Raw genomic sequence first — 27,854 nt, 5'->3', positions numbered from 1 at the left:
GTAAACAGGATGGACAATGCCAGAGATTAACTGGTGAAGAAAGATTTGAGGAGCAATCTTGTGCCAGGAACTTTCATGCCGTGTGTTTTCATTCCTTGCCATTGATCCTGAAATTGCCAGCAGCTCTGGGAAGCTCCATCACACTAACTCAGGCCTGTATTTTTAGGTCCCAGTCTGAGGTTTTACCTGAATCTGAATGGGATTACAAGAGGTGATCATGTCCCTTGTCACGTGGCAAATGGGCCTTCATGTACAAAGGGATAACTGCTATTAAGAGTAGGGTCTTCTAGCAGAATTGGTGCCAAGGGTACTTCCCAGATTTCATAAGTTTCTCTAACTTCTACTTCTTTAAATATTCAAAGGAACAAACAGTAAAAGAGCTAAATTTAAGGCTTGAGAACTAACTAAAAAAAAAAATCACTACAAAGTGTACGCAGTCAAAAACACCACCACTCTTCCTTCCTATAACTTTGGGAGAACTTCTGGAAGTAGAGGGAGGTCTGCAATTATCTCAGCCTTTAATTCACCTGAAAGCAGAGCTGGGAGATGTACAGAAGGCAGGTAAGTTGGAAACCCCATCTCTTAGCATGCTGTTGTCTAAACAGATCAGTATCAGATCCTTATGTGTGCACATACTAGAAACAGAATATATACTTGAAGACTAACCTAACTCATTAAAAACTTAACCCAAGATGATATAGTCTTATTTTATTTTCTTGCACTAAATTCTCTGATTCCCTTTTTTCTACACCATGTTTGTCTGTAGCAATTGAGAACTTTGGCCTTAGAAGCTAAGATACTGAAGTGATTGGATTAAACTTGATGGACAAGTTCCTTCTAGATGGAAATTAGCACAATGATAGTGATGTCTATGTAGTTGTGTCCTCTTACACTGGTGAAATTTCTGGCCTAAATCAAAACCTAAATAATTTTTCAATGTGAAGTCTCCCTGCAGAAGTCTCAGCTACTTCACATGTCCTTAATGTTTGCAGTTGCAAAACTAGAAATCACAAAGTCATCTTCTGGAAAAAAGTTTCCCTGCACCTGAGGTATAATGAACTTTTAAGTTCTGTATCAGCCTCTACTGAAGTCCAGCACACAACATCTGGTAGTGGATTAAAATCAAAACTACAAAGCACCAAGCCATCCACAAAGATGACTTAGGAACCTTTTTCTTAATCATTCTTCCACTGACTTGTGCCCTCTGCTAATGGCTGGGAGAAAACTGTCTTTTAGCATCAAGTAAGTGTTTTGCTTTGATCACACTGCTGCTAAACTTGACTTCCATTAAGATTCACTGTCAACATTCCTGAAATTCTAGCACAATTTATCTGTCAAGCAGGGATTTTGTCCAATACAAGCATAAAAGTAACTGTATTCCTGTTTAGCATTATCACTATCTTGACATTTATTTTTATTATCATTGCATATTTTAGATCCTTCCCTAACTGCTGTAGTATTTAACTATTTCTTATTCTACTTCTGAGACCAAGTTTCACAGTACAACTGCAGAGGCTTATTTTTTTCTCTTTGAAGAGCAGAAGTTCTCACCAAGTGGTGCTGCTCTTACACAGTCCCTGTAACACTTCTTCCCTTGATTAAGAGATGAAAGTTTCAGCTCTCCTGGTCATGCTCTCAGACAGCCCTGTACTAAAACCTGGCACAGTGTCCTGGTGATGTCAACCCAAGGACCGCTGTTTTCCTATAGAATGCAGAGCAGGGAGAGGCAGCATGTTGCAAACCAAGTCCACAGGCAAACAACAGCATGGATCATTCTCACTGAGGAAAAATTATTACTGACATGTGAAGTGAAGGGCTCCTGCTTACACTGTCCAGCTTTCAAGTTTTATCAGAAGGCAGACTATTACTGTAAAGAAATGACAAAGGGAAAAGGGAGGTTGCTGTTACTCCCATTTCCATGACAGAGCCATTTTCCTGCATCACATAAACTAATATTCAAGCTTGTTCTGTACATCCTGAAATTAGTGGGACATCCCTCTCCTAGCAGCTGCAGGATGCAGGGAGAAATTCTGGCTCATGATACCAGAAAGAGTTAAATCTCAGATTGCAACCAGGGCAGCTGGAGAAGTGTAAAAGGCAGCAAACTGAACTTCATGCTCTAAACCAGCTGTTCCAAACTTAACCAGGTGCCAAGTACCACAAGAAGAGTTTGGCGAGAGCCCAGGAGGATTTCTGCAGAGGATTAAATGCCTCTTACTGCAAATCTGACCCCTTTAACTAGACACATAGTCCAATTAAAATATCACAAGAGGACATCACAGAAAGTGGTACTTGCCAGCTCTTTCATATACCAGAACTGTCAGAGCAATGCAACTTGTTGATTAGTATGGGACTCTTGAGATGTAGAGGATGAAAGACAACACAGTAAAACAGGCTTCTAATATCTCTTTCCAGTAGTTCCCAATGTTCTATACCAAAGAAAGCATATTTCAAAGTTGACAAGGGTACAGAGCACTTCAGTTGCCTAACCTCTGCACGTGCCAGGGCACCAGAGACAATGTGCTTGCACAGAACTCTTCGATGAGGAGTTTGTCTCTCACCTGATGGTATTATCTGAAGAGCCGCTCACTACTAGCCTGTCTCTGTACTGCAGACATGCAATGCCTCGTTTGTGGCCATTTAAGGTGCGCACAAATTCGCAGGTACTAGTGTTCCATACCTGTGACAGGAAGGGGGGAGGGAACCACACAGAGACAAAATTATTACAAAGAGACTAACAAAAGATGGTGTCTGTATGATACATAGATGCATCCAGAATACTCTTAATGAAGATGCTATCATTAAGACTGGGAAAATTACCCCTCTGATGACCTGCGGTTATAGTCTGCAACTGATAGCAGGTTGGGTCATTGTACACAGAAGATTTTTGCCACACAGTATCAAATTAGCTTCCAGGTTTAGTATTCTTGGGCTATTATTTACACATGATATAGATTCTCTTGAATCTATAGATTCTTTAATGCTGCAGACTGGGATCATAGCAGATGCACTTAAGTGTCTCCTATCCACTCACCTTCACTTTTGTCCCCATGCTGCCCTCTAACAACTGTTTAAATGACTGAACAGACTATGGAAGTGGTCATGTAGAAAAACAACACAGGAAAAATTGTTCTTTTTCAACTGCAGCTGTACCTGGATCTGATTTACCATAAGCTCTCTAAACGAGTTGTGCAAGCTCAACTGAGGAGGAATGAGTGCAAATGAGCAGGAGGAAGAACACTGCTTCTAAAGGAAGATCCGGCCAAGGGCCATCTTCCCTGTGTGGTCACTGTTCTTCATTAATAAATACCCCAGTGCTACAAACAGAAAGCCTCTGAAACACCTCACCTTTATAGTTCTGTCACCTGATGCTGATACAATGTACTTGTCATCAAAGTCCACTACGTTGACGGCAGCTCGGTGCCCCACGAGCACCCTCCTCAGGGTGATGTCTGTCGGGGAAGCCATGTCCCACACGGCGATGGAGCGGTCTTTGGAACACGTCACCATCATGCCGTTGTTGAAGCGGAGGTGCAGCACGGCTTCGCAGTGGTGGATCAGTGTATTCAGCATCTCGCCTGCGTTCACGTCCCACACTCTGCAGGTTCAGATTTCAAACCAGAGAGAAGAGAGTTAAAAACCTGCACAGTGCATTTTCTGCAGAGCGAGAGAGGGAGAGGTAATTGACTCTCTAGTGGTATTAGAGAAGCAAACACCACAAGTTATATCTACATCTATTAAATAGTTCATTAAAAAATGTATTAGATAAATCTGTTGATTATGTGTACATTGAGACAGTCCAGCAGCCAAAAACTCTGCAATGCAGTTAACACCACAAAAATAACGCACCCAGGAAAAAAGCATTCTTTAATTAAGGGAATTTAGTGCTGAGGAAAGTTAGAAGACTGATGGCCTTAAAAACTGGTGTTTCCTGGTTGTGCCAGCCTATTATACACTTAATTTCCAGTCAATGTGGAGAAGTAAGTTCCCTGACAGGCTTAATTTTTGACCTATCTCACAGGACTATCAGCTCAAGTGCCAGTTTATACAGAAGCAGAAGACAAGACAATTCTTTTCAAACAAATACAAGTAATTGCCAGAAGTTGCACCATGATTTGAATTTACCCTGCAGTGCATCTGGTACACAGCTACATTCCAGGAATGTGCTGAATACCCAAATTAAGACATAGCATTTACGTCAATTTAATGTTATTGGAACCAACTGTTTCAACTGAAAGATAATTTAAGATGCATGTTAGACAGAAGCTTCATACAGAACTTCTAGCACTTGAAATGAAGATTTTAAGCCTTAAAAATATTTCTTTTGGGCTATTCTGTTGGCAAATTTCTTTTGCCCTCCATAAAGAGGAGGCACTATGACACCTGTATCCCAGATACACTATATGAAAGCAGAAAATGGCTGTATCATCAGATACATCAGACACTGCAGAAGTTAAAACCTTCCGCTGCCAATAAGGCAAGCAGTAAGAAATGGCAAGATGTGAGAAAGACTTCTAATGTCTTATTTTCTAACTTATGGAAACTGAAGTGCATCAACTTATGGACTCTAAATGAGAAAGAAAACTGCATTCCAATTAGAAAATGCAAAGGAGAAAGAACTGAAGACCTGAGCCATTAACATACAAACAGTTTGCAGACAGGGTTGCCAAACTGAACAGGAGCTGGAGACCCACTGACTTCTTTGGACAAGTGCATCCCTGAGATCTCAGAAGCATTAAGAGCCCATCTGTACTGTCTATTGGATGAAGCCTCTCTTCCTGAGGAGACCCAAGGATAAAAGTGATGCATCCTATGTGCCTCTGGGGTCTGCACAAACATTTATAGATACAGTGGGAGACAAAGTATTCCTGGGCAAGTAGCCAGTCTGCAATTTGGCCTGCCTGGCCTGATACAGAAAATGACAGTGCTTGTTACAAACATCAGCTTCTCCTTTTGCGATCTGTTTAGCCCAGTGCAGCTCCCACACCACCTCCAGGCAGGAGGTGTTGCCAAAATTCTGGATTCCTACTAATGACAGAACCCCAAAACCTAGCAGAACTGCAAGACTGCATGCATCACATGTCAGGAATTCAATTTAATAGTGATTAGCTACAGTAGTAGCTTACACATAAGCACAGAGGAGCTTGCAGCCACAGGAATGCATGCTAATAGTTCCAGAAAAGGCCACCAATGCAGCTTTTTGGTGTCTAACCTCACTGCATGAGCATTGCTTGTACTCTGACAAGGAGGGAGTATACAACAACATGGAGAAGTCAGACCTGCCCCTTCACATCCAAGTTCATATTGCAATTCATTAACCCATATGTGCCTGTATTTATAGTATGGGTCTTACACTCTCTGGTATCCTCTAGTATGACAAGTGGACTTCACAACTGCACAGCATGCACCACAAGTGCTACCTTGAGGTGTCCAGCCTTTTGCTGGAGACTTGAAGGAAAGAAAGGTTAGAAAGACTGAATGAAAAGAAACATCATGCTGAAATTTAATTTAAAGTCATGGGAGAGCTAGTCATACATATTTTGTTAAAATTAAGTGACAATGAATGACTAAACCTTCAAACTTGCTTTGAAAATTTCAACTCTTAAAAAGTTATTCTCAAGGAGAATTTATAACGTTCTCAGGGAGTGCCAAAACATGCAAAACCTTGGTGAAATGCCAGATGGCCTTCCTAAGTCATCTTGACCTTGACTGGCCTTGGCTTAGATTCTCATTTCTCCTTGACAGCGATTTGCATGGACATCTGATAAACAAGGACAAATATGCTGAACTACTTCACAGAACTGCTTAAACAGCACACATTTAAGAAGAGATCATTTCAGCAGCTTGCAAAGCTAAAATCTTAGAGGCAAACAGAAAGGTCCAAATCATAAGCACACACCTGACTGTTGAGTCTGAAGATCCAGTAATGATCACCCGTTCATCATACTGGAGGCACAGGACAGAACCTGTGTGTCCGGTGAGAATTCGCTTGCACTCCAATGTATTCTTATCCCAGATCTAAGAGAGCAAATATTCAAAACCAGACAGTTAGTAAAGTTTTAATCTTTCAGCACTTACTAGTTTGACTAGACTGTTTTTCACTACAACACATCATCTGCAGGGCACTTAGAACACCTTTAGTGGCATCTGATCTTCTACAGGCTCTTTGGTGCAATACATTGACATCTTTGCTATTACTGGCTTTACTATGAATATTGGTTTTACCCATCTCATTAGGGTATAGGGCCCAGTAATTACACAGCCTGTAATTACTGCCGGACAGAAACTCTGGTAGCAAAGCTTGTCTGTCTGAAAACAGGGTCTCTCTAGCCGGATAAAAGAGGCGTAGCCGCCGTGCTGGTGGGAGATGGGGGAAGGAGAAGGAGAAGGCTAGGTTACCAACAAGAGACTGGGTAGGTGTCACTGAAATTAGGACAGTATTATTTATGGCATAGGCACTCCAAGCCATTAGTATGCCATGATGGAGCATTCTCACCTTAATAGTATTGTCTCGTAGACCGCTTACTATCTTCTGATCATCATACTGTAAACAATAAACCCCTTTGCTTGTCTCGCTTCGGCAGTGGATCCTCTGTAAACTGTGCCTTCCACACCGCCAATTCGACTCTATTGTCTTGAGGAGAGACAGGAGACAAATGAGACATAGGGGAAAAAAAAAGCATGGAACTATCTTCCTTTTTTTTTGTTTGGTTGAGAAGGCAGCAGACACTTTTCTTCATGCTTTTTCCTGCAATCAGGCCCATACAGTGACATACCTGCTTTCTAGAATATATGTAATAAATCCAATTAAACAGATAAATGCTTGGAAAACATATTTTGGCTAAACTAGACTGTGCTGTTGAGAATGGTGAGGAAGAAGTAACCTAAAAGCTCTTTTCTATCTCCAACCTTTAACCCCCTGTGATTCGACAGCTAAACAACTGAAGAGAAAGTCTCAGTTGAGCTCTAAGTGCTTGCACAAACTTGTCACAACAGTGCCTGAGCACTGCTTCTGCCTTTAGGAAACAACCAGAACATGCCATTTTGCTCACACTAAATGCAAGGAAAACGTGCTCAGCTGCTTCCTGTTTTCCTGAGTCTTAGGATTGCAGACTTTAGGAATGCACTTTCTTCCTGCCTCAGTTCTTGATATCTTCCCTTAACATTTAGGTCTCATTGCACTGGGAGGAGCAAAGTACTGCGGAACAGAGAAAAGCAAGATGTTGCAGTGACGCTGTGATATCGGATGTGCAAAGTGTGGAGACTCCACCTGCAAACAGCTCACTGAACAATCCAACTCATCCTCTGTCTAAAGGAGCAGCAGGATCTTATGTAACTATCCCAGATCTACAAACTCCAGACAAACATAGACATGTCAGATTTAATGAAATACTACACTGTAATCTAATATCCCCAGAACTTCAGCATCATGAATAAATCAGGAACATTTGAAGAAAACAAAACTAAAAAACCAACAGTGAAACACCACCACATCTGGCAGCTGTTTCTTACCTCTATGTCCTGTATAATTTTGGGGTAAAGTGCTCTGTAGAAGGAGTTGGGTGGCGCAGTTCCATCAGGAGGTTTATTTTTAAACAGATATTGCCCCCTGGAAGACAAAGAACACTTCCATTGAACACAAATCATGTTTCAGCATTTTGGAGAAAGGTCCTCCTGGCATTTTACGAATGGGTAACCACTGCTGACAGATTCACAGTCAAACTTAATTTATTAAGATGGGATGGTTCCTTGTTTGTTCGCCCTGCAACACGTCAGTGTTGCATTTTAACACTGAAATACCCAAGAAAAATCTGTGTCCAATAACTCGGGGAAGGGAAATAAATTGTCTGTTATGGACATGAGCCCATTCAGCTCAGTAAGGGTTGACAGTGGTTCATGCCTGCAATATTCACACACATTATCAGAGGTCACCTTTAAAAGAAAGCATGCAAAGTAAATGAAAGAAGCCAAGAAACCCTCAAATTCACTAGGCATTCAAGGCTAGCTTTTATCTGCATTAGCAGGAACAGTATCAGTTTGGGTACATGGACATTTTACCGCTACTACTCTGTTTTGGTAAGCAACACCTCATCTGTGGTGCCTCCCTCATTTCAACACTGATTTGGAATACTCATATCCCAAGCTAGAGTTTTGTTACCAAAAAAATCTGTAAACGGCAATCACTGCCTGCTGTGTAAAAAACTTTAATTCCTCATCCTGAAGTTAAGAAGCCACCAAACACGGTGTGGAAGCTAGTAAACCCCACCATGGGCGTACTAACTGCTGCTCTGCCTGGCAACATGCCTCACAAAATGGAGAGAGGCACAAATGCCTCCGAGTGTAATCCTGGCATCAGAGGCACAGAGTTTACACTGGGCCAGCTCTCCACTTCTCCCTCTCTTGCTCCATTACAGCATAATTAATTGTTCAATACTTCCTTGTGCACTTCGTTCTTGTCCTTTCCATACAGTATACCTCGAAACTCATTTCAGAGACTGTACATTAGCTGCCCTGATGCACTTGAACTAGGGAGATCACAACAGTGAACCAAAATCTTTAGGCTGTAAGGCAGTACCAAACTACAGGACTGGACAAACAAAATGACAAATGCTCAGGAAAAGAACTTTTGATACTTTTTAAAATCAAGTATTCTACGTACAACTCGAGAGAAAGGTGCTTTTGTCTTTGGACAGAGCAGTCACCTGATTCTTCAAATACAATGACCAGCAGACACACATATGGGAACAAACACACGTGAAGATAGCACACATGGATGCAGACAAACCACTAACTAGACAGATGCCTATTTACTGTGATCCAGCCTGGAAGTGCATTAATGAAAATTAATATTATTGGCCAAGGAAGATGAAAACCTCTTTGGAGATAACAGAATACCTCAGAGACATCCTGGAAAACTTGGGGCAGGTCTACAAAAACCTGTGTACAAGGCTATGTGACTAAAAACCTATTTATTCTTTCTAACTTTACTAGCTAATCTAACACAAAGCCTGGTTGCTACCTATAAGTCCTGCCCTGCTGCATGTAGATTTACTTGTTTACTGTTCAGCTGAAGGATTGCTTGGAATTTCCATGGCATCCCAGTAGTCGTTGTGCTGTGGCTCTGGGATAAAAGGAACTATTGTTTGCAGGTTTTGATGGCCAGCCAATTCAATCAGATGGACACAAGCATGCCCAGATTTTGGGCTTCTGCTTTATATTTCTCTAAATCTGTGTAACCCTTACTGTTCCCTGACAATCTGCCAGTGAAGGCTGCCAAGCTGCAGAACGGGGGGAGTTCTGTTGTAAAGTACGAGCTGCAAATGCTGAAATCAGACAGCTCATGTGCAAATTGAGGAGCTGTAACCAAATAACACCAGTCACCCATCATTCTGAACTGTCCAGTTAGTCATCTCCTTGTGCCATGTGCAGAGCTAGCACTGATTACAAGCTATAATGCTCTATATTGCAGAGATGCAATTGCATTGGGTATTTCCTGTCTGCATCTCTTAACCACACAGATCTGCCTGTTCATCACAGAGTTAACCAGAGGGCAATCTGAAAGACTTGGGCACAACATGCTCTTGTTGTGTCAAAGCAAATTCCAGCACACTTCCATAAGAAACACATTTCTGTAAGAAAAAAATTATAGAGAACTAGAACTAGAAGAAGAAGCTGTTTTCTGCCTGCTGTTTGCTGTTGCTACTTGGCTTTATCATGTAACCCTCCTGAACTCTGCCTTCAAGAAAGCTATGAGACTATGAAATAAAGAACTTAGCAGAACAGCAGCCTCCTCTGCTCATTTACCCTGGTCCAAGAAGGAAGGGTATCCTATCAAAAGCTCAACAAATGGTGCCCCATGTGAGGACAAAGCTGAAGAAGAGGTGCAGTAACAGGGTGACTGTCCTTGACATAAGAAGCAAAATTTTGCATCTGTCTTTTAGAAAAGTCATATGTCTGTATGACTAGTTTTTGGTGCTAATGTTATTTCTAAAGTGTGGAGGGAGAAAACACCAGTGATGCCTTGGCAGAAGACACTCAGCTGATTACACCATACTCCAAGAATGAGTAGAGTAATTGGGAAGGGTCTAAACAGAGAAAACCAAAAATAGTAAGAAGACAAGACAGTACACCATTATGGTTGGCTAGTGCAGCCAAAACATAGGAAACATGGTCATCTTCCAACACAGAAAAGATTACTGCAAAAAGGAGAATGAGAAACTGTCCTGCTTACCTATGCAGGTTAAATGTAACAAATCAAAGTGTAGCTAGGAAGACAGCCTAGATATCAAGAAAACCTTTCAAACACTGAAGTTAGAAAGAGTAAAAAAGTGAAACTGTGGAATTCCTTTTCCAGGCATCTCCATCAGTAGAGGATTTTAAGAACAAGCTAACACAAACATTTGGGATGAGTTAAGAAAAACCTGTCTCTGCCTATGGGAAACAAAAGGGACTAAATGACCTCTCAAGCTCCTCTTAGGACTTACTGTGACCTCAAAAATAGGGAGAAAAAATGGAAGTCCTAGAGAGAATAAGGCACTAAAAGAAATGTAGAAGTTACCACTGCCATGCTTGTGTTTATTTTACACTCTTTAGAAACACTGCACTATTGGAAGCAGATCAAAACAGTATTTATTTTTAAAGAATGTCTCATAATCCTGATTTACTTGCCTTTACTTACTAAGACAAACAGTATAACAAAATTAACCATAAACCAGGAGTCTTTGTTTGCAACTCTGTATCTTCTTCTTTTTAATAGCAACCAAAATGCCTAAGCTGTCACTTTTATCTTGTTTATGAAATATTCATACCCAGTTTCCCTTCTGCCAACATCCTAGGGACACCCTTGGAAAAAAAAATTATGTATTAAAGGGTGTACCCCTGAGAGGGAAAGTTCTAATGAAATGTTAGCAGAGCAGATTCAAACTTGAGTGAGACCTACATTTGTAGTAAGGCTATTCCAGATGATTATTAACTAATCTATCTGCATTTCTAAAGTCCCCTATTCTCCGTGGTACCTACCCTCAGCTTCCAGTTTGAAAATTAAACAGATATCTAACAGTGAAAATCTGCTGAGGAAAACAAACAGACCTATCAGGAAAGAACTAATTCATAGCACATGCTGCCCCACTGCCACTCCTGAAAAAGCTCTTCTGCGCTGAACTGCTGACCGGTTTAGGGTTCCCCTGAGGCACACACAGCTTCTTCATTTGAACTGAATGACAGCTGGGTGTAAAAATCTCAGTTTGTGTATCTCACTTCTCACAGTGGGGTAAGAGCATGATCAGATGAGGAAGGTGAGGAAAAAATCCCCCACATTGCCAAATGATACCCTAACTGCCCAAACCCTGATTTTTGATGTAAGCAACTGTCATTTGGAACAAACATAATGTTTCAATGTAGTGAATAACCCTCTTCAAATATGGTTTGAAACACACAACCCCTACTGTCCTGAATGGGGGCGAAACAGGTGAAGATTCAGTTTCCTTACCATCCTCTCCTCTCTGACAAACCCCTCCACAGGGAGTCTGTCCTGACCATTCTCTCAATGAGCTTCTTCCACAGCATCCCATCTGACGTCACTCGGTACCACTCCTTGCACACCAGCTCAGCAGCACACAAAGATTTGGCATCCAGGTATGACAGAATGTTCTCAGCAATGTGATCCAATCCCCGAGCTGGGGGAGAACAATAACAACAACAACAACAGAAGAAGATTATTTGCTGGACAGACAAAGAGTTTCAAACAACTCCCCCTACTAGTACAAAGATACACTCTCCCAACTCCTCTTCTGCATGCGCAGCTGGACCAAATGCACAGAAGAGCATTTGAGGCTAAGTTCAGGAGTGAGCAGTGCTCTCCAACTTCCTCTGGATATAGCACAACAAGTCATTAAAAATAATAAAGAATCCAAGAAGTCATTCCAATCTATTTCAATGGGTTTTAGCACTAGGGGGATATTCTATGGATGGCGTTTCCAACTCAGCAACGCGGCCCCCAAAATCTCTCTATATTAGGACCATTTCTCATTTCACTGCTACAGCTGTTCTCATGTTGCAACAGCTCAAAAGCTGTTTTTGCTAAAGCAGTAGCTTTTAAATGTAATGAAGAAAAAAAATATATATTCCCAATGTGTGCCCTGAAGGGTAGTGGTACCTTTAGACAGGGGGAGGGAAGGATATGCAGATGCACAGGGATGTCAAGAGGAAAGGAGAAGCTATGTAAAGAGAAAGTGAAGCAGGTTTGCTAGTTTCATTTATTTTAGTGGGTGAAGGAAAAATATGAACCAAAATAATATCATTTCCTGGTATGAATACCAGGACTGGCTTTACTTCAACATGGCTGGAGTGAAATGTAAAGCAATTGCCTGGTTAGCACCAAACAGCTCAATGTAATGTCTACGTAGCTGGGGGCAGGGAAGGTTATGCTATGTTCCTTAACTGGATGGATGTAGTCAGTAAAAATGTGCCCTTACCAACTCAAATTTAATCACCAGCAAGGCTTCAGGAAAACAAGATGCCTTTAAAATGAGAAGTTGTGCAAATACAGGTTCTCTTGAAGGCTGTTTAATTCACGAGTGAGACACACCACCAAGAGATTATCTCACTTCACAGGTTAAATTTCAGATGCTTTGTGAAAGTTTAGACCACATCATCCCTCAGGCATAACGTTCAGTCCAACCAAAAAGGAAGCATGGCAGATTGGTATTACATGCATCTGCCCTCTGGTTCACAACTGGGACAAAGTTAAATACATGTTTTCTTGCTTTTAAAACAGCAGCCTCAAATACCAGGCCCAGCTTGTGAGAGGGAAAGAAAAGGCAGTAAGTGCATTTTTACAGTCACACATCTGTACTTCTGCAAACTCAAACTGGATGCAACCAGCTGACTTGGATTGGAGTTCATGACACACAAATGGCCCAGCCTTTTCCTTCCTTAATGAAAAGATTTCAAAATTATCTCCCACTGCATGAAAATGAGACAATTCAGCATGCCTCCTCCTGCTGCTTTCAAATTTGCTCAACTTAGAATACACTTTGGGTAAGACATTCTGCTCAGCATTTTATGCTTCAATCTTTATGTTGAAAAAGCATGTGAATGATACCGGGCACAACCAGAGAGTGGAGAAAGAGGTCTGACATTTCTTATCTTTATAGATGTAAAATTAGATGTCAGCCTGCAAAATAAAAGCGTCATCAACCTTTATTATGTATTTAATCTGAAAAGACATGTACAACCACTATTTAAAAAAAAAGAAAGTGTTTGTAAATTTAGATTGACTCCACAGCAAACTGCAGAAAGAGGGAGACAATGTTTTAGTGAATGTGAACTGGAATTTGCAGGAACTCCACAACTGGCAGGGTAGTGAGGGACATCCTGTTGCCCTGTTCCTGCAGCTTTGGGTGGAAATGGCGGATTTCCCAGTCTGTGTTGCTTCCAGTGGGCTCACAGACTTCTGCAGAGCCACCAGACACTTACAAATGCCTGCCTGCATAGCATCCTTACAGGTGCTTTAAGTCAGCAGCGTCACAGGAGGAATTCATTTTTTATATGGGGAACAACTGGTGGCTTTAGGAAGCAGGGCTACACTGCACCACCTGGGCACAGTACTCTTCACCCATGTGCCCTTCCTGTTTCATCAGGAGTTGCACTTCAGATCTTAGCTGCAGGGTGCTGTAACTACTGTCATGTCCTTAAATCATCCTTCTTCATTGATAGTAGACCCTTTGCAGAGAAGGAATACTAATGTTCTGGCCTCTCCTCCTCACATTTATGATAAGTGGATGGGCAGAGCTATTTTGGCCTGGTTGCAAACTCAATTTTATTATTTTGTTTCTTAGGAACAGCACAACTCACTGAGGCATGTATCTAACAAAGCACTGCTTCCTTAAAAAGGGAAAACTCTGCTTATAGAAGTTTTTGCCACATGGATGTGAAACACAATTAGCTCTTCAGCCCTACAAACCAACAAGAATGTTTCAGTTATTTCACACACGAAATCCTTATCAAAATTACTTTCCTCATAAAAAATGTTAAACAGCTTGAAAATGCTAAGCAGAAGCCGTATTTTTCAGAAACTGAACAAACTTTGTTAAGTACACAGTTAAGCTGTATTTTTCAAACAACCTTAATTCTGTTCAAAGCACTGGGAAAATAATCTGAGCCAACTTTACTCTATGTTAGTAAAACATGCTCATGATCTAAAACTACCTTTAATTCTGGTCATTCTTTGGGACCATGCTAGGAGGACAGAGATAAGATACCTCATGATTTTGAAGTAGCTTTATTGTTTTATTCACTCAAGGGGGAGAGCAGGAGAGAATGAAGTAGTAAAAATGAAACCAGGGTACTGAACACTTGAGAATTTCAGAAAGCTAAAAAATATTTACAGAGTTTAGGGGTTTTTTTTCATTATATGACTTTATTTAGAATTTTAGGTTCATCACTCTTTCCTAGGCAGTTTCTTACCTTTCTCCCTTCCCATTCCCCTCATTAGAACCTGCTTATACTCAGGACATCCTGCACAGACTGTGGAGTCTGCGCCAATGTAATTCCTTGCCATTAATTTTCTCCCTTAGAGCTATATCTAGTAGGACATTTGCACTTTGCAAACATGCAAATTGATGTACATACATTATTTATACACACATTTCCCCCAACTATTAAAATACATATTAGCTGCTTGATTCCTATTTATTCTGCATTCTGATAGAGTAAAATCAGCTGCTACCTGGGCAACTGTGAATAGACCAGTAACAAATATGGTTTGGCTAGGAAATTTGGAATGTCTCTAGAAGTATTTATAGCATCTGCCCAAAATTCTCAGAAAAAGCCCTGTAGAAAGAAATTAACCAAGTGCAGTGAGATGTGTTGGCTTGCTTTCATGGGGTTCTGTGGAGAAAGACCTGGAAAAAATGTGTATGTAACTACATGTATACTTCCTCTTTAAAAGTGGGGAAAGCAATGCAGTTTCCAAACACTTCCTATTTTTCTGAAACAGAGCAGCTCCACAAGTTATAATGCTGCTCTAAGTACATGAGATTATTGCCATTGGACTACTAAAAACTAACATAAAGCAGGTACTTAGCGTAACTAAGATTTTTTTTTAATGCTACAACAGCCATTTGATTACTGGGCACAATGAGCTTAAAATCCAATGAGTCTACCTATTTAACTTCATAGCAAACCTCCTGCAGTGCCTTTATGCTTTACACACTTCACAGTTAAACATACTTTTTTCCATCTTTTAAGGCCAGAACTTATATTTCATGTTGAGAACTCCCTTCTGAAGAATGATCAAATGACTGGACTGATCAAATTGCCAAGGGTTCAGCAGTTCTCTGAAGGTATTCACAGAATAAGCTTTTGGCAAGAAGCACCTCTCTTCAACTAGATGTTTAGAGACAACACCTGTACCATTTCTTGCTCAGGTCCCTCTCAAACTAAGAACCTATGGCATGGGAATGCTAATCTATTAACTATCTATCTATGTATCTGTCTACAGAGGTATGATCTAATGGTCTGAAAAAATATGGCCAAAGAGCCAGGAATTTCTGTTTGGTTCTGAAACTCTATTGCTGTATATACCTGATCTCCCACCACCTTAGTTTTCCCATCTATAAGACAGGGACAATAAAAAACTGTATGTACACTACTTTATGTGTGCATTCTGTGAGATCTGCCCAATGCCACATCTGAGAACAGCTGGGATAATATTTTCAATGGAAAGCACTACAAAGGTGTAAAAAACAGAACACTTCCATCTTTTGCTCTTATGCCCTCCATTTTCTATTAGTGATAAACAGATAATCAAAGCAATGGCTGCAGGAAGTTATGTCAGTAGAAAAGAGAGACAAATACCTAAATAAGAAAAGGGAAAACCTCAGCTGAGCAACCAGAAAGAGTAGTAGTTTTAATTTAAAAAATTTTCGTTATTCATGCATTGTTGTGGGCATTAAGAGTACAACTACTTGCCCTGTGGCTTGGGATAACTACTCTTACAATACACAGATTAGCTATCATTTACTCCTAGACAAACCATGACGGTGTTAGATCATGCCTTGAGACACAGCAGGAATACAAATTAAAATACAAATTAAAATATTACATTTCATATTGGTATAGAACTTTTCATTCAAAAGCTATTATCTGTTTTGCAAACTGGCCCTACAAGAGACCTCTCCAGCAGGGCAGGGTGAGATGGAATAGTTTTTTGAAAGACAGGGAGCAAGCTCCCTCTGCCTGCAGAAATACCTGGCAGTGCAGTGATGAAGTCCCGCTGTAACATGGGTTTGAGGTAGGAGTTTATGTGTCCGTGCTGGTAGTGACACATCTGGGAGATGAGGTGCTCCACAAACTCCACCTGGTCGGACTCGGACCACTGTTCAAAGTACTTGACGCAAAGCTCCTTCTCCTTCTCATAGCTTGCAGACAGTTTTCTTTGCTTGGGCACAATCATACTGGAAGTGCCATTGGCAAGTTTTGTCTGTAAACAGGAAGGAGAGGAACAACCCAAATGACACATACAAGAAGAAACACAAGCAGTTGTACCATTTCTTTTAGGAGGCAGACAATAGAAGGCAAAAAGCACTCTGACACATGAAAGCTGTCTGGGACCACGTATCCTGGCTGGTGCTGCCAGCCTGAGTGCAGCCACGGCGAGCCGACGCCCCTGCAGGACAACCCACTGGCTCGTGCCAGAGCTGCACACAAAGGGCTCTGGTCAGATGGAAAACCTTCAGTAGCAGTTTAACATAAACATTTTATTTAACATGTAGACAGTAAAATGCATTTGGATTCCTAACGTACATATACCAGTTCAATGTACCAACAGCAATGCACCTGTACTCCGTTGGTTTTTTTCCTAAAGAATGGATTGCTGCTAAAATTCATAGGGAATGCGTGAAATGGATGAAAAAGATTGAATTATACCTTGAGAGCAAAGCGAGCTAAAATACACCCTGACATTTGGTAAATGCTTCTTTCACAGAATAAAATATTTTCAACTTTCTGAGCACTGTTAATATCTTGTCAGAAGGAGTCAGCTCAAAGAAGAGTCTCAGGGACAAAACAGAACACTGACATTTCAATTTACTACTTGATAGTAAGATATAAATTCTGTTTTCTAAATGATTTAACTGGAAGAAAAGTGCACATTTTGCATTTCAAGGGTATTCTTTGTCCAAGTAAGATTAACTGTTTGCTGGGAAATTATTTTTTCTTATATTGGTCAAATAGTTCCTATTTCATGCTGAAAACATGTGATTTTCTCTTTCACTGCAACAGTTTAGCACCAGACAGCATTATAATAACAGTCAATATTATTACATCATTTTTACTGACAAAATAAATTTAGAGGTTCTTTGTTAATTATCAAATAATTAAAAATAAATTGCAGATATAAGAACACATAAAACACTGATGTAGGGATGCTGTATTTCTGTTCTATGATGATAATTCCAAGCATCAACCTCGCCAGGGGACCTTATTAATTTTAAGGTAAAAAAATGAGCCCCTACATCTCTCAGCAAAGATATCTAGTGAACTAAAAGAAATGCAAGGATTAACTGATTTTACAGGAAAAAGGAAAAACAACAAAAAAGCCTCTTTTCAGCAAGTGCCAAAACAGCAGGCTACTTAGAGACCACAAAATTTAGCTACCAGTAGTAGATTTGGAATGAAAAAGTTTCTCATTTCTTGGGAGTAAATAACTCCTGAACTTCAATACCTCCCAATCCCAACAGCAATCCTGACTTTGGAACACCAAAAACCCCGTAATTTGAAAATACTCAACTGATCACCATATACATTTCATTTTCTTAGAGATAATGCACCTAAATACTCTTTTTAACATTTCTAGCAAAGCTGGATCTTCCTTTGGTAGAAAAAGACAGTAAATAGCTGTCATTTTTAACAAGCAGCTTTTTCTATTTCTAGATTATAGTTTGACTTAAGTTTCTTTGAGAGCACCATCAGTGCTCCATTCTGCAGATCAATGTTTTCAACTTTACTCCTGCTCCTCCGTGTGAATGTGTGGCTGTGGCTGTGTGTGGCAGTGTGTTGCTGCAGTTAAACTGCCTGCAAAACAGGCATCCCAGTAAAAATGCTGGATTAAGACAGTGGGGAGATGTGTAACCTACAAGCTTGATCTCATTTAATTTCTCATTTTGTTTGCTGTGCATCTTACAAAACAGGCTGTCTCTACAAAGCATTTTTTAAAAACCTATACATCTGTCTTTTAATTTGAGAGACTGTGAAGTCTGCCTAATACACTGAGCCTGAGAGGAGTATACAGCTGATGTGCAAAGGCCACAAAGGTGCAGCTCCTTTCACAGGGTGGCACCATGTTCTAGCCTTTCCTTGCCTTCTGAACACCCTTCATCCAGCAGTCTTCAGCTCCCCAATTACTTCTAAAACATTGGTTTGTGGTATCAAACAGAAGTTGCAACATCTGCAAATACAAGTGATGGCTTACGTGTGTACAAATAGATGGTTCAGATGGGACAAAACAATTTATTCTGCTTGAACACAGCCTTTTGGATAGGAATAATGAGCAAAATAAAGAGTCCATTGACCAGCCTTTTTAACAGCTCTGGAAGTGAAACTCCAGATTTATAAAATGGTTCTGCTAAAAAAAGCATGCTACAATGTTTATGCCCTCATTAGTGAACATGGGAACACCATATTTTTTTAGCTTCATACTTCAGCTGCATTCTTACAACGTCATCTTGAGACCTGGCTTGCACCCTTGCCTGTTCTGATTTCCCACCAAAAGAAGTGAGCATAAGCCCAGAGGTGTGCCCAGTAGATCCAATGGTTTGTGCAAACAGGGGGACAAGAGGACAGGACATGCCATGAACACACCAGTTCTGCACAGTAGAGACAGGTAAACTGTCAGGGCTCCCAAATCACTCAAACTACAGTTTAGAACAAAAATTCCAGAATTTGAAGATTCCTGAAAATCCACTGGCAGTTCAGGGAAAAAGGCCTATTAGGAAAAAAAAAACATTGACAAAACATCATCAAGCATCTGTATTATTAAATTGCCTACAGCCTCTTCCCTCTCTTGATACACTAACCAGGCCTCACCTGAAAAAGAAAAACCTGTTCCACATGCGATCCATACTGCTAGGGTAAATATCCATCCAAATGCACTGTGAACAATCCAATTTTTTATAAGCTTCACTTCCAAAAGCGGCAAAGAAGAATAAGCTCTGGTAGTTTATCATTTGGGAGGAAATTTGGGCATAACAGAGCAAACTACTAAGCTGGAACAGCTGAAGCTTTACCGACTCCCTTTTCACAAAGCCCTGTACGTGAGGGCTGAGAGGTGCCCCAGCTGGCTCTGGGCACCATGACTCATCTGCAGGAATGGCAGAGGTGTCCTCCGACGATGCTGAGCCTGATCTCATAAGCTGTGCCAGGAAACCCAGGGGATTGAGTGCTTCAGGTTGGTACTAGCTCAGGGATCTACGTACCATGCTCCACTGCAGCCCGTAATTACAAGACCATTTCTCCAAATGGCTACATTTAACACAAAGCACATTTGTACACCCAGTGAAGTAGAAGAGGACTAATATATGAAAAGACTTTAATCTAAATAATGGCTTGCTTGTAGGAAGGTGCAATATTTCAATACAGATAAATAAAGACTGGATAAATCTACTGCTTTGGATATAAAACAAAATAGCTATGGTCTATCACAGCTGTAATCCATGTATGACAAACAAGGTTACTTTTGGTTTTGTTCAGCACAGGGGACCAAGGAGCCTCCTAAAGCACAGAAAAAAAACAGAACCAAGCAACTCCTCTGACTGTAGTACAGCAATAGTGTTTACCCATCAATATGAGTGGTCACAACTTTTACATTTTTTTTTTCAATTACATCCTCTAGTCATTGCAGAGGACTTTGTTCAGGCACCTTTCACAGAGTAGATGAATTCAAGTTTTGAGTTCCTCAATGCAAGAAGACATCTCTTAAAGTCAAAGATAAACTATCTCCTAGAATATTAAGAATGGCTTAAATGATCCCAGCAAGGTTTGGGATCTTCTCAACCTTCAAGACATCTGCATGCTGAAGCTCTGAAAGCTTCAGCATGCAGATGTCTAAGCTTCTGAGAGCTTAGACCACCACTGCAAATTTCAATTTCTCCCCAGATAAAAGGAAAGGTCTTCTCTTCCACATTCCAGTACCAACAGGCCATACTGGGCTTCTTCCCTCCTTCCTGGACTCATTGGGACCACAGGCTCTGACACAGACAAATGTCCTTTACTGCTTCTCTGCAACTGCAGCATTTCACCTCCAATTGCTTGCACTGCCCATTGTGGTTAAGTCACTGATCTAGACAGAGCCACCTTAACAGGAATTTTGGATGGGTCTTAGTGAAGGGGCGGAAAAAAGAGGACATAATGTTTAATTATAAGAAATGATTGAAATAGGCACAGACATACCCCGGGTGCCTCTGCACTGCAGCAAGCTCTAAACTTGTTATCGTTAATGGTTTAAATTTCACTGTGCTAATCATTTCAGGACACAAGCCTTTCTTGATAATCTAATGAATTATTCCAACATCCTTCAGCAAAAAAAATCCTCCATGACAGCACTAATTACAAGACGTTTTCCCAGTGCTTATGTAAAATATGACAGAGCAGCAGCTTAGGGAATTGCAGAAAACTGCTTCTAATTTCCACTGAGAAACTGACAAACACCTCTCTTTCATCTCTCCCAGCTCTCAAGTAAGATTTAACTTTCTCATTTAGTTAATTACCGAGTGAGGATCATCATTTTCCTGGATCGGAGCGGCACAGAGCCTTTATCGTGTTAACTTGTGAACTTGATCGATGGCTGCTGCTAAAACTTAATAACTTCACCCCCTGGCAAATTGTAAGATAAATATAATAGAAGAAACTCTGACAGTAAAAACCTGCCAGAAATGAGCGCTGTGTTTATGTTTCTTTGCAGGCAGCAAAAAAACAACCGACAGCTTATTACTGGGTGCGTGTTACTTATATTTAAAAGACTCCAGGCAGTTAACTTTCTGCGTACTGTTCAAACTTTACTCACAAGATAAAAGACACTGGGGAAAAAAACCCAAGCAATGGAATGACAAAGGAAGGAACCACGGAGGTGTATGTCCAGGGGCTGAGGAAGGCAGGGAAAGACAGGAACTTCACGATGAAAGCAAAGTCATGCTTGCCTCTATATCTTAAATATTCTTCAAGATTGACCACATCAGAAATGCCCACAGCTGTGAATCCAAACTGCTTTCACCAGCAGCAAAAGCTCGGGAATTTTGGATCAAGTAAGAAGCATGTGGGAAAAGCAGAGGGATTAAAAAGTACCAGCATGGCCACAAGATTATTTGGTTTGATGTCTGCAAAGGTGCTCTTAGCCAGAGAACCTCAGCCCAGCTGGCTTTCCCAATGTTACTTGTGTGGCCATTGAATTGCTTGCTACTGCCCATGATGAAGTAGCACTCAATGCCATGACAATGCAACCACAGCAATGTAACAAAAGTGGTGAAATGGAGCTGAGGTATGCCAGCCCTCCATGCTAAAGGCAGAGATAGTTATTTGAGAATCCAGTTTAAAGGGTGTTGTTTGCAGGGCCTAAAGGCAGTTACACAATAATTTAGATGATACAGGTTCAATTTCTATGGCTGGCTTCTTTTTTAGGCTTGTAATTACCAAATGCTGCAGAACTGATTCCCAGACTGCCAAGGCTAAGCAAAGGGGAAAGAAGTTCCTTTGTAGCTCTTCACTGGCAGCTTCCTATAAAAGAACTCCTTTGCTTTGAGAATTGGGGGATGTGAGGGGGTTGTCTCACCATAAAAAACACGATCTCATGAGCCATAGCACCTGAGAGACATGAGTAGGGCAGCCAGCTCCTCATTTTTCTCCTTTGCAGGATGAACCTGCTTTTCCAGTGTTTGAGTTGACAGCAAGGCTACAATGCTAGGTCATTAAACAACTCACTCCATTTACTTTTATTTTAAAAGCTCAGTTTAGAATCTACCCACTTCTGCCCGCCTCCATCTCGCATAACAGCCTCTGTGAGGTTAACCATGGGTTTAGCTCATATATGGACTTACTCACTCAGTACTGAATTACTTTCCACGCTGCAAAGCTCACTGAAACATTCTGAAAAACGAACATAACCCAGAAGTAGATGATCATCAATCACATCTGAGAGTCAAAAAGAAAGCACCATGAAAGAAACCACAGCATCTCTACTGTTTATTTTCAAGAGAAAATTCAAAACACACATACTGAAATTAACAGCACCCAAGGAACTAGCAATTTTGCCTCTCTGGAGCTTTAGGCTGCTTGTCCACATCTGGTTTCTAATCACACTGCAGAAAAGCTTTGATAAGAAAGGATATATCTAGATGAAAGATCACTGGAATTATGCTGGACATAGCAGCCCAACCTGCTGCACTTTCTGAAATCCTGCGAGGGCTATAGTTTTCAGAGGTACTATCTAAGTACCTATGATGTGGTGTCAGCCTGGAGGGCACCTGGCTAAGGATATTACCTCAGACACAGAAGAAAGGGAAAAGGCTGAGTTTGTTCAGGGCCAGGAAAAGCTGCAGACACCAGAGAAGTAACATGCAGAGTCTCTCTAGGGACCGGGGAGACAGGACTGAGCCATGGGCACTTGCACATAGGCAATACAAAGAGCAGCAATAATACCTTGCTGGACAAGATGCTCCCCTCCCACACTGCTACACAGTAAACAGCAACAGGGAGAGGAGATTAAAAAACTATTCTTTTAAGCTAATACTTAATGTTTCAGACAGGCTAATAAAGTTTAATTGTCTGGAATCTCATAGCTCTTACTGTAAACTTTCCTTCGATATAGGTCTCCCACCTAGATTTTAAGTGTTGACAAAAACCTCCAAAATAAAATTTCTCTGATGCCAGCAATGGATGTGAATTGGGAGTCCCTCTCCTCCTCATCATCTCCACGATGTCTTTGCAAATAACAAGCACTGATGAGAAATCTGCTTGCATCAGCACAGCACTGGCATATGTTATTTTCCCAAACTATGATCCCTGACCAAATGCATATCTAGACATATGGGGGGGAGGGCAGGCACCATCCCTCTTAAAGAGCTAGATTTCAGAGCACACCTTTTACTAACTGTAGAGCGGTAACACACAAATTTCAAAGCAAACACTCCATTAACAACAAATCTCTTTCAGTGGAAACCACCAAAGGAAATGCTTTCTTCCTTGGCATGGCTACCAGAACCAGAGTTGAACTGCTGGGACCATTACATGTTATTACTGTTAACGGAGGGAAGGAATATGCACATTATGACTTGGAGAACCAGTCTACTAAAGTCATCAGGTAATGGCCAGCAGCAGCAAAGTGCTCATTTATGTCAGGGAGAGGCACAAGTAAACAATGCTCTAAACAGCAGTTTCATAGTTTTCTGGAACAGTTGCTTCTGTTTTTAAAACATTCAAGGATGATCTACTGCGTGAGTGAAGTTACTGTTTATGGGTGTTACTGTTGATTTCCTTCCTGCTTCGAATGCTCCCCTAACTCAGAGAGAAAGGCAGCCAGGAACAGGTAGGTGGACTCAAGTGATTCAAAACACGGCTGAAGTAACAGTGAAGACTGATACCACTGTGAACAACACAAAAATAGAGGGACAGAATGATCATAAAAATCTGTTATCTGCTTTCCATAACACTATTGAGATTTTCAAATCACCTGGTTCTGCCTATGTAAAGCTTTTAGCACCGAGAAACATGAGCCCTCCAAGGTGGCTTACTCAGTAGTATTTTCCATGAGTTTTTTCCTTTGAGATGCATTTTGCTACCAACAACAAAGAGGGCACACGCACACCAAACTGTTTGGCCAGGGCAACATTAGAGATTCAGAACTGGAAGTCAGGCATATACATGCTGGGTATCATATAACATTTCCCAGCTACAGGAGTACTACATATTTCCAGGCATACTGGAGAGATGTAACAAACAAAAACCCAGCAGCACTCTGGAGAAGCACAAGATTCATGTATGTGCGCTGCTCCCATTGCAAATGTACTCCTTGGATCTGCTGGAGGAGTTGGCTACACGAGCACTCCCTAACCTATTTCAGTCAAAATAAGCTTGTTAGCAGAGACCTGCTATTTAAACTGTCTACGCTAAAACACCTCATCTTAACTGAGAGCAGGTTTGCAGTTTTGCTGACAGATCCTGGAGGGCAGCAACCTGCAGCAGCCAGGCAAAGGCTGCGTGGTATTCTTTCCTACCAGTGCAGCCAGATCTAGAAAAGGAATCTCAGCAGCTCACACTGGCTGATACCAATACTACTGCTGTTAGCAGTCACCACAGAGGCAGCTGTAAGAGGACAAATGCATTAAATATTCTTGTACAGTGCTAAGTGAAAGCTGGTCAGTGGGCTGCAGCCAAAATCTTGAGGTTTTGCCTTGTAGCGTCCTAAAACCCCTACAAGATCATCCAATAACCCCACACTCACTAATGAGCATTGTCTCATCGAGATGAGCTGTTCTGCTAAACTTTCAGTCAAATGTTACCTTCCTGGCAAACTGGGGTGATTTCCATGGAGGATCCCTAGGATTGCTAAGGAAGATGAATGTATTTGGCCTGGAGAAGACTGGGGGCTATCCACCAGCCTTCCACTACCTAAAAGGAGGTTACAGAGGAAAGAGAGACAGAATCTTTTCAGAAGTGCATAATGACAGGAGAGGGGCAACAGCAGCAGGCTGTAGCAAGCAAAGCTCTGGACATTAAAAGGAAGACTTCAAAAATTTGAGTGGACAAGGTTCCAAGCAAAATGAACTGGTTGTGAAGTAATCCTCCTCTGAACAGGCAGTTGAACTGGAGACCTCCAGAGGTCCATCCTACCTTAAAATTTTCTTTGACTTTATATTTTAAGATGGGTACCTGGCAAGAGATTCATGACCTGAGGAACAGATTCCAAAAATACAAGCTTAAGGACAATGAATTCTGTATCTTCAGGGATTGCATTAAGTTGGGTTAGGCCAATTGCTGCTATGTAAAAGCACATGACAGAAGAAAGGCAGAAACCAGTACCCTCTGCTACAGCAGCTGACCAGCTCTAACAGCACTTCAAGAAGGCATATTCAGCTCCACAGCTGTGCAGACTTTGTCCCTATCAGCTGACACTCAAATTGCACAACTCAGAAGCCCAAGTCACAGACTGTTACAGTAGGGATTTCTCCTTGGCTCAGTGTTTCGCTGCCAATAATCTTTCAGAAAAATACCTCAAACTAAAGGAGGAAAGGAGCTTTCCATTATTCTTCTCCCTATAGCAGACTCAATCAAAGCGGATGCATTTGAACGTAGCATAAAAGGAATATAAATCCCCCAGTAAATTGTGGCAAAACAGAACTGCTAACCTCACTTGGTCCTTCAACATACTATATTTTCCACATAACGTTCCTTCAAAATCATGATTCTGCTGTTACTTTTAGTGAGTTTGTTAATAAACAATGAAAATAGCATCAGTTCACCTACATTTCCCCCTTTCTACAAATAAAAACCAAGTTTCCTTTTCTTCTTTTCATCCCATTTCTAAGAGTTACTTTCTTGTCATATCAAGAATGTTATCAGTGTGAAGCATATGATGTGAGAAATTTCTTCCATCTTCACACACTGATGCATCCCATTGTAAATGTATCTAACAACCACTACTGCTTTCTATAACTTCTACTATAATAATTGGATAAACATCTAAGAACCTATTACACGCTGAGTAAAGTAGCTTCTACTTCCAACAGTTTAAAATGTATCCTCTTTTAAGTATCATTAGGTCTTCTGTGGCGACAGTTTTTCTCCTTTGTGAAAGGAAAGGACTATTAGACTTTAGCACTCACTATTTGCTAAACACCTCTGTGGTATCTCTCACTTGTTTTCTGTATTTTCAGGTAGCTCACAATAGCCTGCATTGAATCTAATAATAGAACACTCACAAACACACTATTTGCATCTTCTCATCTAGGAAGAGCAATTTGGGCTTATGCCTGGAAAAACCATATGCAACCTCCTGCCATAAAACAAAATTAAAACGTCAAAAGAAGTCAACGCTTCCTACCACAGCCCAAACTCTGAGATGCACCATTGACAGCCTGCTCCTCGATAGAGGGGTTAGAGCTCCCTCTAGCACTCTCCAAATAGAAGAGCCATAGATGCTAAACTGTGACTATCTAATCTCACTCAAAGCAGTCTTGGGTACTGTTGTTTGTAATTTTTACTTGATTTACTTTTTTTGTCACATGCATAATTAAGAACACATCCACTAATTTATCTGAAATTCAAGAGAAACAAGTGTCATTATAAATTCCCTCTATAACCGATTAAAAATACTCAGACTGCTGTAATTAACTGATCTCTACTTTAAAATGTAATTTAGGACAAGCTGAAGGATTATCATGTCAGCTGTGTGTACAATGTGAAGTGTAGCAAGAAACTAAATGAAAAAGTTGTTGAAAATTTTTAATTTTCATGGCATAAAAAAGTCTTACTACCTCACCCCCCTTTCAGCTGACAAACATCCCAATGCAGCTGACTGCAGTTGTGAATTACGTGCTTCTATTTCACATTAAATATTGAGTAACGCCGCTTAAGTAAAACTAAAAAGGTGCAACACTGCTGAGTTCTGCACAATGCTGAAGACAGAGAAACATCTCATGACAGAAAGAGTGTCAGCCCTTTTCAATCACAGGTTATTACTTATTAATTCTTGATAAACTGAAAGCTGGCAGTACAATGTAAAAATCAGAAAGGAAAATGGGAGCCAAGTCTTTCCACTTTTACTCCTATGTCTCCCACTGTCTTCCTCTGCTGCCATAGGCAAGTCACTCCTCTTCATTTCACAAGTCTATCAGTTAAACAGATGTGTCCCAACACACTTCACACAAAGACAAAGCACTGCTTAATGCTGGGAACCAAGCCTCTGCACCAAAGGTGCTCGTTGAGGGCAATGTCACAAAGTGACACCACATGAGTGTAAACTTCCCCTCAAGCATCAGCAAACAAATCTGTCATGCAAAAACGAAAACAAAACAGACTCGTTAGTAAAGGTGTGGTCTCACTTCACCAGTTAGAAAAAATGCAGCAGTACTAATTGTTTCCACAGCCTTCCAAAGCAGAATAAAAAGTCGCGTGTGTTATGAAAAAATTTCACATTGAATTTTCTCGAACTGAGACACCCAGATACCACCCCAAAATCAATACAGACATGGCAACAACTCACATCCCGAAGGTAAGTGCCCTAGGGAGGACATGCTTTAGGTAAGTTTCTTTACTCATCACAGCCATTCTGACGTGTAACCACCGGGGGACTTCAGAACATCGCCTGGGTTTAGAAGTTTGTGATTTTAATATTTGTATGTGACAGAGATGAGGAAATACAGTAGGATGTGTTAGGCTATCCACAACTACGTTTTTGTCTCTGACAAGTCCAATAAGAAAGACTAGAAGTAACCAGACCCGAGTAGATGACAGAAGCACCTGACCAAAACTTCCCAACATCGCCTGCCGATGTCCCTCAGTCCCATCTGACAGCTGTCCTTGCCAATTTGGGCCCGAACTCTGTACACAGTCCTGCTGCTGCACCCAGATCCTGACACACAGACCTTCCTTCTGCAGTACAGATGGCATCCAAGGCCGTTCCTTTTATCCCCTTAAGAGGACTTGAAGAAAAGCACTGGCAACAACTTCTCTCTCCCCACACCTCTTGCATGTGGCAGGAGAGGATTACAGTGCGACATCTGACCTGTCCAGCAGCAGCAAAAGGACATCTCAAGTGAAAGCAAGATCTCAGCAGTTGCAGATCCATTAGTTGGGCTGGTGACCTT

The 27,854-nt window shown here is 41.0% G+C and overlaps 1 protein-coding gene across 10 annotated transcripts in view; it reads right to left on the bottom strand.

Moving 5' to 3' along the window:
• The window catches only part of BTRC (beta-transducin repeat containing E3 ubiquitin protein ligase), a 126,952-nt gene that overhangs the window by 12,741 nt on the left and 86,357 nt on the right, over positions 1–27,854 (bottom strand). For all 10 annotated transcript variants that reach the window (XM_032115511.1, XM_032115516.1, XM_032115515.1 and 7 more), the window contains 7 exons: positions 16,252–16,483; positions 11,489–11,675; positions 7,513–7,609; positions 6,497–6,634; positions 5,900–6,018; positions 3,349–3,598; positions 2,562–2,680 (listed from right to left, as the gene is read on the bottom strand). In XM_032115511.1, the coding sequence (XP_031971402.1) occupies positions 2,562–2,680; positions 3,349–3,598; positions 5,900–6,018; positions 6,497–6,634; positions 7,513–7,609; positions 11,489–11,675; positions 16,252–16,483 (1,142 nt within the window). The remainder of the gene's footprint in view (positions 1–2,561; positions 2,681–3,348; positions 3,599–5,899; positions 6,019–6,496; positions 6,635–7,512; positions 7,610–11,488; positions 11,676–16,251; positions 16,484–27,854) is intronic.

Source organism: Corvus moneduloides, chromosome 8 (genome assembly GCF_009650955.1).
Source record: "Corvus moneduloides isolate bCorMon1 chromosome 8, bCorMon1.pri, whole genome shotgun sequence".
Lineage (NCBI taxonomy): Eukaryota > Metazoa > Chordata > Aves > Passeriformes > Corvidae > Corvus > Corvus moneduloides.
This window is presented reverse-complemented; position numbering and strand designations above follow the sequence as displayed.